General features: G+C 40.7%; 1 protein-coding gene across 1 annotated transcript in view; it reads left to right on the top strand.

Moving 5' to 3' along the window:
• LOC115790798 (ATP-binding cassette sub-family G member 4-like) overlaps positions 1 to 14782 on the top strand; it is a 55946-nt gene extending 41164 nt beyond the window's left edge. The window contains exons 9-14 of the mRNA XM_030744745.1: positions 5310 to 5408; positions 5542 to 5710; positions 5821 to 5921; positions 10408 to 10566; positions 10655 to 10773; positions 13988 to 14782. Of these exons, the coding sequence (XP_030600605.1) occupies positions 5310 to 5408; positions 5542 to 5710; positions 5821 to 5921; positions 10408 to 10566; positions 10655 to 10773; positions 13988 to 14213 (873 nt within the window). The 3' untranslated portion in view covers positions 14214 to 14782. The remainder of the gene's footprint in view (positions 1 to 5309; positions 5409 to 5541; positions 5711 to 5820; positions 5922 to 10407; positions 10567 to 10654; positions 10774 to 13987) is intronic.
• Positions 14783 to 15088: the final 306 nt, after the last annotated feature.

Below are 15088 nucleotides of genomic sequence, written 5' to 3'. Positions count from 1 at the left end.
GCTTTTCCGCATCACTCTGAGAAAGGATGTTTCTAATTTTAGAAATATTGCACAAATGTAAAAAAAAAGTAGTCCTATATATATGCTAAATATGTGTACTGAAGGACATATCCTACACTGTAAACACAGATTTTGATTCCACTTAAAAATATTGAGTTCATATTACTTAAAATTGCCTAGAATGTGAACATTACTTGTTAATGCTGAGTAGACTGTACTTTGTGATGGTCTATCTTATTGTAATCATGTGTTTGAGTTCAAACAACTTAATATCATCAAGTTTTGCACCTGCTAAAAATCTAGTTTATACCAGTTTTAACAGACTGGCTGAATGTGCAGCTGCATGGTGGCATGATGGTTAGCACTTCTGCCTCACAGGTGAAATGCCTTCTACGTCTGGGTTCAATTCTGGCTTGGCCCAGGCCTCTCGCTGTTTGGAATAGAAGACATTTGGTGTTTTTGTTTGGTTTTTGTTCACAACGCTCTCTCGTATAATTTTTTATTGTTCCATGGACAAATGTTATTTGTAAATATTAATGTACCAGTGTTCAGCAGGGCTGAGTTTTATCATGTTTGTTTATTTACCAAATTTAAACAGACACAGTTCAACACTGTAAAAAATATTTGTGTTACTGGGCAGTATAGTGGTGTGGTGGTTAGCACTGCTGCCTCACAGTTAGAATAGTTATCTGATAGTCTGGGTTCAATTCCACCTTAGCCTGGGACTCTTGCTGTGTGGACTCATGTATGTTCTCCCTGTGTCTGTATGGGTTTCCCCCCCACAATCTGAAGACATGCAGTTACTGGGGTTAGGTTAATTGGTCTCTCTAAATTGCCCACAGGTGTGAATATTTGTCTGTGTCAGCCCTGCAACAGGCTGGTGACCTGAACGGGGTGTACCCTGCACCTTACTGCCTTGTCAGCTGGGATCACAAGAACACAAGAACTTCAGTTTGATCTGAATTTAAAAGCAGGAAATTAGAGGTCATCCAGGCCATTATGTCTTGAAGGAATTCCTGCATTTTAACTAATTGATGTGTGTCATCTGGCTTGCTGGATATCAACTACATAGCAATGTATGGAATTCTTTCTAATAATGCTGCCTAGGGGAAGCTTGCATCGTGTGAATAGCTATAATACCTATAGCATACTCTAATCTCTGTAATAAAATATTAAGGTCAACAGTATTAAACGTTGTACTGAGGTCTAGCAGGACAAGAACAGAGATGAGGCCACTGTCAGAGGCTGTAAGAAGATCATTTGTAACCTTCACTAATGCTGTTTCTGTACTGTGATGAATTCTGAAACCTGACTGAAACTCTTCAAATAAACCGTTCCTCTGCAGATGATCAGTTAGCTGTTTTACAACTACTCTTTCAAGAATTTTTGAAATAAAGAAATAGTTGGAGATTGGCTTATAATTAGTAGAGACAGTTTTGTTAAGTGATGTCTAGTCTAGTTCTCAAGTTGTTGTTGTTGTTGTCATTGTTCCCAGGGAAGCAACGCTATTCCAACAACAATAACAACAACTTGAGAAGAACCAAACCAAATAACCAAAGATAAATAAATAAACACACAAAACAGAAAAAAACAATACAGTATGGAAGGCTGTGTCCACAAAAACAAGCACAATTAAAGCTGCAAGCAGCGATAATAGGCCCTCGCCGGCCGCCGCCCAAGTGCTGGTGCTGATTTGAACCGTGCTTTTCCGGCCGTGCCAGTTTTAGCCGTTTTTTTGGCTGCTACATGTGAAATTTTGAAATGGATGAATTGGCTAACTCAAGGAAAAAGATGCCATTTTCCGGACTTTGCCATGGCAACGTCTTACATATTACATCTTTTTCACCTCTAGGTTTTATGTTCAGGGAGATGTGAAGAATGCGTGTACCAAATTTCAGGCATTTGTATGCATTTTTGAAAAAGATATGGTCATTTTTCCATCGCAGAAATTTCACAATTTTTCCCATAGTGATAAAATGGGACAGTTTTGGCATCGTCATGGGAACAGCGTCCAAAATATGACATAGGTGTGATTGACTTTTTTGATCAGGCTGACATAAGGAATGTGTGTATCAAATTTTATGTATTTTGGGCAAACTAAGGCGAAACTTCTGTATTGGAGAAATTTCGCTTTTCCCCATAGGGATAAAATGGGGCATTTCGGGCTTCGCCATGACAACGTGGTAGAAAATAGACTAAGGGTGTGATTGGCTTTTTTGATCGGGATGATGTCAGGAATGTTGACATAAATTTGCATGCATTTCAGACAAACTAAAATTCTGGACCTCCATACAAATTTTTGTTTGCTTCTGTAGGGGGCGCTTTTGCACCTAGAAACTTGATTCCCTAATTGTGGGTTCAGGCTGGTTCAGTAAACAAGTTATTAAATTTTGAGGCTGATCGGCCAAAGATTGTGCGAACGAATGCACAAAGAAATTTGCGGCGAGAGACAAAAACAAAGGCCAAATTTATGGGGTTGCCATGGCAACACCGTTGAATATTCTATAAAACCCCGAATAACTTTTGATGCCCCACTTCTCTAGGTGATCCTGAGCGATTTTGGTGTCGGTTGGTTAAACGCCTTAGGACAAGTTGATTCAAATACGAGGTGTGCAAAAATGGTGACTCGGCAAAGGTCAAAGTTCAATCCACAATGGCCGACTTCCTGTTTGTCAGGCGGCAACTTCATAATGTAATTTTTAGTTGGTCTTCAGACGGTCTTTTTCTGGCCAGAATTTGGTGGTTCTGTGGGTAACTTTTTTTTCGGCCCTCCCATAGGAATGCAAAATTTCAAAATTCTAGGGGGCACTGTTTCGCCACTTTTTTGAGTTTTTTAATGGCGCCAAAAAAAACCAAAATGTTTCACCAGACCTGGCTTGCATGGAAAAATTGGTGACTTTTCGTATATGTTCAGGGGGTCAAATTAGCGATCGTTTACTCAGAAAGAATAAGAATTAAAGCTGCAAGCAGCGATAATAGGCCCTCGCCGGCCGCCGCCCAAGCGCTGGTGCCGATTTGAACCGTGCTTTTCCAGCCGTGCCAGTTTTAGCCGTTTTTTTGGCTGCTACATGTGAAATTTTGAAATGGATGAATTGGCTAACTGAAGGAAAAAGATGCCATATTCTGGGCATCGCCATGGCAACGCCTTACACATTACAGTAATTTGACCTGTAGGTTTTATGTTCAGGGAGATGTGGAGAATGCGTGTACCAAATTTCAGGCATTTGTATGCATTTTTGAGAAAGCAAGGGTCATTTTTCCATCGCAGAAATTTCACATTTTTTCCCATAGGGATAAAATAGGGCAGTTTTGGCATCGTCATGGGACCAGCGTCCAAAATATGACATAGGTGTGATTGACTTTTTTGATCAGGCTGACATCAGAAATCTGTGTACCAAATTTCATGTATTTCGGGCAAACTAAGCAGAAACTTTAGTATGGGGGATTTTTCGCTTTTTCCCATTAGAATAAAATGGGGCATTTCGGGCTCCGCCATGGCAACGTGTTAGAAAATAGACCATGGGTGTGATTGGCTTTTTTGATCAGGATGACGTCAAGAATGTTGACACAAATTTTCATGCGTTTCAGACAAACGAAAATTCTGGACCTCCATACAAATTTTTGTTTGCTTCTGTAGGGGGCGCTATTGCACCTAGAAACTTGATTCCCTAATTGTGGGTTCAGGCTGGTTCAGTAAACAAGTTATTAAATTTTGAGGCTGATCGGCCAAAGATTGTGCGAACGAATGCACAAAAAAATTTGCGGCGAGAGACAAAAACGAAGGCCAAATTTATGGGGTTGCCATGGTAACACCGTTGAATATTCTATAAAACCCCGAATAACTTTTGATGCCCCACTTCTCTAGGTGATCCCGAGTGATTTTGGTGTCGGTTGGTTAAACGCCTTAGGACAAGTTGATTCAAATACGAGGTGTGCAAAAATGGTGACTCGGCAAGGGTCAAAGTTCAATCCACAATGGCCGACTTCCTGTTTGTCAGGCGGCAACTTCATAATGTAATTTTTTGTCAGTCTTCATATGGTCTTTTTCTGGCCAGAATTTGGTGGTTCTGTGGGCAACTGTTTTTTCGGCCCTCCCATAGGAATGCAAAATTTCAAAATTCTAGGGGGCGCTGTTTCGCCACTATTTTGAGTTTTTTAATGGCGCCAAAAAAAAACAAAATGTTTCACCAGACCTGGCTTGCATGGAAAAATTGGTGACTTTTCGTATATGTTCAGGGGGTCAAATTAGCGATCGTTTACTCAGAAAGAATAAGAATAATAATAATGAACAATTCTAACGATTCCAATAATGCGCCAACCCAGTCACCTTCATATATACGTTTTCGGAAACGTCTCGACGCGACCCACGTTTTCGTGAGGTCCATTGTCAATGACGAGCGCGTTGCGTTCGACCTGACCTACCTTGTTTGAGGGTCCGTTGTCAAAGTCGAGCGCTTCGCTTCGCGCTCGACTTTGACCCCTTTTCGTTTTTCGCGCGAGCGAATACAATAGGCTCCTCGCCGATCCCTTCGGGAGGCTCGGGCCTAATAATAATGGAGAACGCCAACGATTCCAATAATGCGCCATTCCAGTCACCTTCATATATACGTTTTCGGAAACGTCTCGACACGACCAACGTTGTCGTGAGGTCCATGGTCAATGACGAGCGCGTCGCGCTCGTCATTGACCCACTTTCGTCGCGCAAGCTAGCTGATGATGCTAACGATTTCAATTATTGCCTGTTCCATTTACCCCCATATATACGTTTTCGAGAAGCGTTCGACCTGACCTACCTTGTTTGAGGGTCCATTGTCAAAGTCGAGCGCTTCGCGCTTCGTTTTTCGCGCGAGCGAATACAATAGGCTCCTCGCCGATCACTTCGTGAGGCTCGGGCCTAATAATAAAAATTTAAAAATTTGCATGTTGACAAGAAATACATAACATCCTTACCCTTATTAAGGTCAAACTTTTTTTTAACCTCTCCAGTCAATGATTGTGTTTCATCCTGAACTCAGCACCAAAGCAGCAGAAAATCACCCAAAATGAGACCAGCAACATGGTATAAAAATAAGGACTGGCAGAAAAAAATTTTTTATTTTTGGGGCAATTTAGATACAGTCATAAACAATGTATATAGCACAAATAGGAAGTTTTCCAGATATCCATTATCCATACATTCTGGCAACAACAGAAACCCTGAAAAAGCATCTGTTACCCAGTTAATTCCAGCTAATCTATCTTTGACTGCAAAATGTTGTGCTATACTTTTGTTTTGAGTCAATGATAATAATTTCTTCCATTTTTTCAAGGATGCCAGGCACATAGAAAGCCACACTTTTGCCACAAGTACACTAACACAGTTCTGCATCCTCTTCAAGAGAACCTTCATAACTGTATGTCGAGACCAGGTGGGTGGCGACATCTAGTCAAAACTTACAGCCATCATGAACCAGTATGACGTGCTCTTGCCTAAAATGAGGAGGCAGTTTAATCAAGTTTAATCTTGGATGTTTGCTTTTTCTGCTGTCGTTGTGTTCACAGGTGTTGACCCACCTCAGACTGATATCCCACATCTGCATAGGTGTGTTAATAGGTTTGCTCTATCTCAACATTGGCAATGATGCCAGCAAAGTGTTTAACAACACTGGATTTCTGTTCTTCTCTATGCTCTTCCTCATGTTTGGAGCACTCATGCCTACTGTGTTGACTTGTGAGTATAATCCAGAGGAGGTTACTGACTTGCATCCTGTTATTATAAAAATCTCATAATATATGGCTTTATATTGATTTATGTATATAAACTTTTTGGGTTTCTGGCAGTTCCTCTCGAGATGTCTGTGTTCCTGAGGGAGCATCTGAACTACTGGTACAGCCTGAAAGCCTACTACCTAGCCAAGACCATGGCTGATATCCCATTCCAGGTGAGCTGGCAGTGCTGCAGTTGGAATTTATTCACTAATGACCTGAATGCTGACAAACAGTGAAATACATCTACTTAGCTGCACAGCACTGTACTCCAATGTTACGTAGATGATGGCACTTTTTGGATTAGTCTATCAACAATATTGTTGTCTCTCATATTCTGACAATGGTAGATCAGTGCAGCCTCTCCCCACACTCACATTCATTTCAAAGAAGGCACACAGCCAGGCCATATCACAAGTGTCCATTATATGTGGAGATTCAAGCATGTAGCAAGGCCGATTTTTTTTTTTAGCTCTAATGTGTATACATTAATATGCATTAAAGTGGAAACAAGTTAAATATCACCTAGATTGACAAGCTATTTTTTTTTTACCCCTTTGATCATTGATGATTCCAAAGATCATTGCCAATCAGCACAAACTTAATATCTGTTCCATTCATTAACCCACCCAGCACAAAAATAATTGAAAAGATTTTGAAAATACAACTTTGGAATTTGGCAGCAGAGCTCGTCACTATATGTGGGTTCAGCATGGACACAGACAGGGACCAGATTTAACAGTCAATGAACTTTTATTTGCCACTCCACAGACACACACTGTATAAACTAAAAATTGCATGTTCCACTGGAACGTGCACAGCAGGGTGTAACACAGTAAACTGCAAAAAACAAATGAAGAAAACTCACTTCAGCCCTGCTTCAGCTGTGAAGTCCCAGTGTGTGTATCGTCTGGCCCCAGCATGTGTGCCAGTCAGTCCTCTAGTACTGCTCCCTGAACCACTCTGGTGACCTCTCCTCCACAACCAATTCTAGCTGTTGACTGTTGAAAAGAAATCTAGAAAAAGGTGTCTAAATTTATTTGCAAAATAAAGGGACAGTCTTTCACCTCTGCAATTTTCTCAGACAAACAACAGCTTCCAATCCAGAACCCTTTTGCTATGAGGCAGCACTGCTAACCACTTTATTTCCATGCCCCATTAGCATGTATGAAAAGTAAGTTTTGACTGTATAATCTACACTTTAAGGTGACCGTTGTTGTCATTTGTACTATTTAAATAAAATTGAATTGATTTAAGTTAGCCTCAGTATCAACATCATTTCATGTATCTATAAATATGAATATACACATTTTTTAATATTTAAAATTTGCCAGATACTCTAACAAGAAAAAAAACAAACAAAAACAAAACAGGACTCTATCACAGTCCTGTGAAAAGCAAAGTAAACCCACAACATATCAATCAGGTTGAGCACAGGACTTTGACTGGGCCATTGAAATACCTTGCTTATTTTCTTTTTCAGCCATTCTGTTGTGGAGTTGCTGGTGTGCTTGGGATCACTGATCCAGTCTCGGGCAGATGGCCCCACATCTGTTTTGGTATTCAGAGATTGACTCAATGACTACAAATTGTCCAGGTCCTGTTGCTTAAAAAAAAATCCTAAACCATCACCTACCACTGTTTTGACAGTTGCTATGACATCCATCCATCCATCCATCCATCCATCCATCCATCCATTCTCTTCCGCTTATCCGGGGCCGGGTCGCGGGGGCAGTAGCCTAAGCAGAGAAGCCCAGGCTTCCCTCTCCCCAGCCACCTCCTCCAGCTCATCCGGGGGGACCCCAAGGCATTCCCAGGCCAGCCGAGAGATATAATCTCTCCAGCGTGTCCTGGGTCTACCACGGGGCCTCCTCCCGGTGGGACATGCCCGGAACACCTCACCCAAGAGGCAGCCAGGAGGCATCCTAATCAGATGCCCGAGCCACCTCAACTGGCTCCTTTCGATGTGGAGGAGCAGCGGCGCTACTCTGAGCCTCTCTCGGATGGCCGCACTCCTCACCTTACTCTAAGGGAGAGGCCAGCCACCCTTTGAAGGAAAATAATTTCTGCCGCTTGTATTCGCGATCTTATTCTTTCGGTCACTACCCAAAGCTCGTGACCATAGGTGAGGGTAGGAACATAGATCGACCGGTAAATCAAGAGCTTCACTTTTACACTAAGCTCCCTCTTCACCACGACAGACCGGTGCAGCGTCCACATCACTGCAGAAGCAGCCCCGATCCATCTGTCGATCTCCTGCTCCCTTCTCCCATCACTCGTGAACAAGACTCCGAGATACTTGAACTCCTCCACTGGAGGAGTTGCTATGACATGTTTGTGCTAATATGCTGTGTTTGGATTTCACCAAATGTGTTGCTGTGCACAATGGCCAAACATTTCCACTTTGGTCTCATCCCTCCAGAAAACTGCCAGCACTTCTGATCAAGGCTGTACTTAGTTTTTCACAAGACTGTTTATTAATTTGTGTAGCTAGAGTGAATATTTTGTAGATATCTGATCACAAATAAAAAGTCAGTCATATGTATAAAAGTCACACATTTGTGGAACAACAGCTAGACCTGACATAGATTTCTGCTAAACTTTCACTTTTTAACGCAATGTTAACCTCTCCGGTTGTGTACCATTAAGAGGTCTTTTAGGGAGAGAATTGTTTATTGGCACCTGGTTGAAATAAAGTTAAATTTAAGTGTTTGGAATGGCCTGAAAATATGACTTTTAACTTTTAATTTGTCAAGCAGATTATGGTGACTGTGTGAATAGCAACTATAAGTGCAAATTAAACAGCTCATGTCTTACTCCAAATGTTCTGTTACAAAGTGATTACAGTGTAAAATAATGTTTTGTCTCATCCAGGGCCAATCCTACAATGTTGAAGAACAAGAATTTATTAAAGAAAAGGTTAAATGTTTCATGTTGCTCCAAAAAAAATGCCATTCACAAAAAACAAAAACAGAAGAAGAAGAAAATGCACTGTGAATGCTGCAAGCTGAAAGATTGCAGCTGAAATGCTAAGAAATGCTTCAAAGAGCTGAAACTTTATTTGCTGAATGAGCTTCAACAGCTGAACTGCTGAATAGCTGAACTGCTGAACAGCTGGATAGCTGAAAGGCTTGGCTTTATTTTAAAGCTTAAATGGTGTCTCTAGCTGAATGTATGCTGAAGTTATTCTATTTCAAAGCACAGCTGAACAGCTGGACTGCTGGACAGCTGAACTGCTGAATATCTGAACTGCTGAACAGCTGGATAGCTGAACAGCTGAATAGCTGAAAGGCTTGGCTTCATTTTAAAGCCTAAATGGTGTCTCTAGCTGAAATGCCAGGAAATGCTCCAAAGAGCTTAAATCTGGCTGAAAGAGTTTAAGCTGGTGAATGAATGCTCAATGGAAAATTTTTGAAGTTTGGAGTAAAGTGGGACTTGAAACTGCTCTGTTTGCTTCTGAGCCAACAGTAGCATCACACAAGCAGTGAGGTTTGCATGCATACATATTGGAGAGCTCTGCCAAGCTGAATGCTTGTAAATGCGCCAATTGAAAACACCTGCCAGGTGCACTGCTTACCTGCTGAGATGCATGCACGCTGTCAAATTTGCCTCGGCGCACCTGTCAAATAACTGCTTCTAAATCAAAAACCGTAGCTCCTATCAAAATAATTTTTTGAACTGTGAGCGTCACAAGGACCTGCTCTAAACAGTGGTGTAAGTTTTATTTTCATGGGCTCAAAAGTGTGGCCGTGGGAGCAGTTTAAAAAAGGTGCTCATTTCTGCTTTGGAGAAAATCACCTCTCTGAAATTACTATGGAGGTTAATGAAGGAGTTGGAAGGTACTCCCTCTGTTTGAATGCTTACAGTTTAAAAAGTGTACATTTGACAGGGTTTAGAGACACATTGTTTGAAAGTAGAGAAGCAGCTCTACTTTTCGAGCATAAAATGATGGCTGTAGCGCAAAGAGTGTGAACACAGTGGCAGTTTAAAAATACATTTTCCACCTGAAAGTTTTGAAGTCTCCCACTCTACTAATCAGGCTCCCACTCTAGCAAACGCAATACACAACCATTATAAACTCTGAAACGGCTGAAAAAACACCTTAAACTTAAACGCTCACTGTGCTTATACCGTAAAGATTTTGAAACACCAAGTAATAGCTGAATAGCTGAAAGGCTTGGCTTCATTTTAAAGCTTAAATGGTTTTTCTAGCTGAAAGTATGCTGAAGTTATTAGCTTTTAAAGCCTGAAAGGATTTGAAAAGGATTTGAAACTTCCCCATTCATTTTGAATGGCAAAAATGAAGATTATAAAAACTTCATTATCTTAAAAAGTATAAAGGTTACAAAAAAGAAAAATAATAGCATAAATCTCAAGAACAGGCTGAACGTTTTGATACCAGAACGGTGTCTGTAGCCCAAACGCTGCTTGAGTTTTTAGCGACCGAAGGTTTTTGGAGTACAAGAACAATACTGTGAATGCTTTGCAGCATTCACAGTAAAAAACCCCAGGAAGATTGGTACTTCAGTTATTGTGATCAGCTAGGATAGAAGATCAGGCCTCTGTGTTTGGATGGGATTTTAGCTTCAGCACAGTTTACACCAACATATGTGTTTGGGTAGTGCTGTTGCTTGACTGAACAAGAGTTAATAATTATTTTAGGTGATCTGCCCCATCATGTACTGCAGCATAGTGTACTGGATGACAGAGCAACCTCCTGAGGCAAGCCGCTACCTACTATTCATAGCCCTGTCCACCTGCACTGCCCTGGTGGCACAGTCTCTTGGCCTACTGGTTGGTGCTGCCTCCACATCACTACAGGTACTGCATGTTTACACTGTTTAATAAAAGCTTTCCTGGATGATGTAACATATATAAGACAAATTATGTCCTCTGCATCTTCCAACAGGTAGCCACATTTGTAGGACCTGTTACTGCTATCCCAGTGTTGCTGTTCTCTGGATTCTTTGTGAATTTTGACACAATCCCCAAGTATCTGCAATGGAGCTCCTATGTTTCCTATGTACGGTGAGTGGCTCTATGGGAAACATCATGGCACAACTGTAAATTCAGTCAGATCCGGAAGTTTTTGATGAATGACACATTGCTTTTCTCTCTATATACCAGGGATCCGCAAATCCAGGCCTCGAGGTCCGGTGTCCTGCAGGTTTTAGATGTGTCCCTGATCCAACACATCTGAGTCAAATATAGAAGTCCTTAGCAGGACTCTGGAGAACTTGACTGCATACTAAGGAGGTAATTCAGCCATTTGAATCATGTGTGTTGGATCAGGGACACATCTAAAACCTGCGGGACACATCTAAAACCTGCAGGACACTGGACCTCGAGGCCTGGATTTGAGGATCCCTGCTTTATACCATCACAGTGGATGTCGGTTGTGGTCAGGTTTCCCCTTTGGGCCTTTCCCTTAACCCAGGAAGGCCTAGCTCCAACTCAGAACTGACCAAATTAAACCACAATTTGCAACAAAACCACTGGAGATGAGCAGGTTTCGTTTCAAGGATTTATTTTTCACACAGGGTTATACAGAGCAAGACAGCAATAAGCGCCTCCTAGGAGTGTGGCCTTGAGCAGTTAGTATAGGACAGGCAAAAGAAAGAAGTAAAACAAAAAAGGAGCCCCCGGCCGTACCCAACATCACAGTCATATTACTCTTCTCCAACCCACTCTGTCCGTAATTATTTTGCATGAATCGTCACCCCTTTGAAACCTAATCCTCACCTGATCATCTATTCAGCCAGGCTTCGCCCACTCCTAAGTCACGTGCTCAAAGCCACAGATCATAGGGGTATCTCATGGTTTGTGACAGTTCAGACAGATGTCACAAAAGATGAACATTTCTACTCAAACATCTGCTAGGATAACATCGTTAGTACTACTCCACTCGGCCAAGTCTTATCTCTCTCCCCTCGTAGCCAGAAGAGCACGAGGGTGGGGGCCTACGGAACTCCAATTTAGGAGCACACCTGTCGGATAAATGGTAAATGGACTAGTTTTTATATAGCGCTTTTCTACTCAGTCAGAGCACTCAAAGCGCTTATACAACATGTTTTACATTTACCCATGCACACCCATTCATACAAGCACTTCCATGATTAATTAAGCTAAGTGCTTTTAATTACCTAACATTTATACTAGGGGTGGGACTTTAACGCGTTAATTTCGATTAATTAATTAGGGGGAAATTAACGAATTAAAAATTTTAACGCATTTTAATCGCACTTTGCCCCGGAACGTTTCTCAGTGCACGAGTTCCAGGCATACAGATTATATCGATGCACGATGTCCAAAATTCAGCGGCCGCATCGTTCGAAGGACCCGGCCCACGTCCTTCGCAGCCCACAAAGACCGCAAAGGCCGGAAGTGAGCGGCTAGCCTTCATATCAGCGTCACCTGCCCTCAGGTGTGTAAAAGCAGCTGGTTAAATGGAGAACGAACTTTTTGTCCTTTTTGTGGTTTAATTTTAAGTCTTTAATTCAAAATAAGCTGTTAAAACAAGCATAACAACATCAAGGAATACAGCTGAGCAAATTATTAATTTCCAACTATATTAAGTGAGACATTAATGTTGAATAAAACTATCCAATTATGATGCTTAACTTTAATTTCAGGAGTTTGCTTATCACAGGAGCATTTCCACCCTTCGTTGGTCTGTGTAGTAGACTGGTGGGAAAATAAACAAAATTTTGAAGTTTAAGCTTATGTATATTGATTCATTCATCAACCAAACTTAAATTAATATTTATCATGTTAAATATTTAAATGAGATTAATCAATTACAAAGCTCCTAATTAATTAGATTAATTTTTTTAATCGAATCCCACCCCTAAGTCATACTCCAACGGTTGCGTCGGAGAGCAACTTGGGGTCTCGCCCAGGGATACATTGGCATGCAGCCTGGAGTAGCCAGGAATCGAACCACTGACCTTCCAATCATTATGTGACTTGCTCTACCTACTGAGCTACAGCCACCCCACCCCTGCTGAAATACAACATATCATAACAGGTCTTACCCTCACCCCCAGTGACCCAGAAAACATAAAGCACTCTATACATCGGTGTGTGTAAGGGGCTCTCTCTTACTTTGCACAAGCCATAAAAGTGGTGTATGGTATCTAAAACATAAGAATAATAACTCCATGCACTGGTATGAAGACCATACAGAATATAAAATAGTCTCAGTATAAATAATAAATGTAAAAATAGTGACAATACAAATAACATAGGTGAACAACAAGAGTATATATATTCCCATATATGTAATGATAATAGATGAAAATAGCACTGACTCATCAGAGGCCCCTAGTAACAGGCCAGTAATTAGCCATGGGGAAAGTAAAGTATTGAGATATTGAGATAATGAATGAGTCCCCTGGCAGTGGAATAGTATGGAATGATAGATGCCCCACTGCTATGGGCGGGGAAAGCCACGTCCAGCATATGATGCAATGTGTAAGGTTGTTACCAGTGGGAAAGACCCACCCAGCATACAGTACAAAATATTAAATGGGCCTCTGATGGCAGTAAGGGAAGTATAGATAGTAAATGAAAGTGGTAAAAAAAAATATCCCTACATGGATATTAAATCAAGCAATTACGATGTAATTGAAATGCTGACTTTATCAAAAAATAAAGTGTCATTGTCCAAAACCTCATGAATTCAATTCAGTTCAATTCAATTCAATTCAATTCAATTTTATTTTATTTATATAGCACCAAATCACAACAAACAGTAGCCTCAAGGCACTATAATTGGGTTAAGGTATACACCTACAAAATGGATGAAATTTTTTGATTAATAAATGATTCATGTTTCATTTCATTAGCAGCCACCAAAACTTGGAAGATTCAGTCATATTTTGTGTTTTTTAATAAAAATGTGAAATGTTTTGCTAAGTTAGTTGCTTTGATTCATTCATGTTAACTTAAGACAGGTGTGTATAACTCATTTTGTTCACTGGCAACATATGGACAAAAAGAAATAGTTCAGAAAACCACTCTCATATCATCTTAAACCGTTTCCACCACAAATCTTCCTGGTGCAGACCAGAGTGAAAGCACAAACTGCCACTGTCCTTCTCTGGGATCTTTACACTTTGCACAGCATTGAATTGGCAACACAAAATTCATTGGGTTTGTCCCTTCCACACATTTATATCACATTTAGATCACCTGAGGTATTGTGACTCCTTTTTTTCTATGGACTTTGTCTTTCTCACAGGTACGGCTTTGAAGGGGTCCTCCTGTCTATCTATGGGATGAACCGTTCAGAGCTGGAGTGTCCAGGGCAGGTGTGTAAGTTCCAACAGCCTGAAGAAGTTCTGCAGCTGCTAGACGTGGAAGATGCAAAGCTCTATGTAGATTTTATTGTCCTGGGAAGTTTCTTCATCATCCTACGACTGGCCACTTACCTCGTCCTCCGGTACAAGGTCAAGTCAGAGCGATAGATTCCCCTCACGTCATCTCCCAAAACACATTCCTGTCATTCCTGGACTCTTTCCTGTGCAGAGAGAACATATCACATCATGTGGGAATTTGTTTTATTTCATTTTACATGTTGCTGCTAAATGGACAGAACAAATTCTGTTTGTGTTCTCCTGCCAGCTGGTGACAGTGCAGGGCAGTGACGAGTCATCCTTTAAACCACCAAACAGCTGTTTTACCTCATCAAGAACTAATGAGTGTGCACAAAGCCTCATCAGCAGTGATGAGGACTGAGCCACATTCAGCTATAGATGTACTGTATGTTTTATAACAAAGTTTTAGAATAAAACAGGTGGGACTCATTAGCAGAATTTACTTTTTTTTGTTTGTTTTGTTTTGTTTTGATTTGTTTTTTTTGTTTGTTTGTTTTGTTTTTATCCTATACTGCTTTGCCACTCTGTCAGAGTAAAGTCCCTGGTCCAGGAAACTGCCCCCCCCCCCTAAGAAATGCAAACACAAAAAGCCAAAAATATAAAGTTGCACTGGACAGTAAGTGTTCTGTAATGTGCATTGAAAGAGTGAAAATGAATGACCAGCTTTCAACAACAATCGTGGGCTCTTTATATCACTGAAAGAATAACAAAGAGTGAATTTAGATTAAAAACATTGACTTCTTGTATAGAAAAATCTATTCACTGTCAAAGCTCTTTTATAATATTGATAGTTGTAAATTAAGCTTTGCTATGATTGCCTAAAGAAATATGATTTTTTTTGTACTTCCACATTATAATCAAATGTTTAATCTATTTAAATCTGTTTTAGATCACAAATTTAAGCCTTAATCACATTCCACTATGCTTTATTATATTTAGTATTCTATGTATTGTATCAATTATTG

This window comes from Archocentrus centrarchus, chromosome 13 (assembly GCF_007364275.1).
Source record: "Archocentrus centrarchus isolate MPI-CPG fArcCen1 chromosome 13, fArcCen1, whole genome shotgun sequence".
Classification (NCBI taxonomy): domain Eukaryota; kingdom Metazoa; phylum Chordata; class Actinopteri; order Cichliformes; family Cichlidae; genus Archocentrus; species Archocentrus centrarchus.
This window is presented reverse-complemented; position numbering and strand designations above follow the sequence as displayed.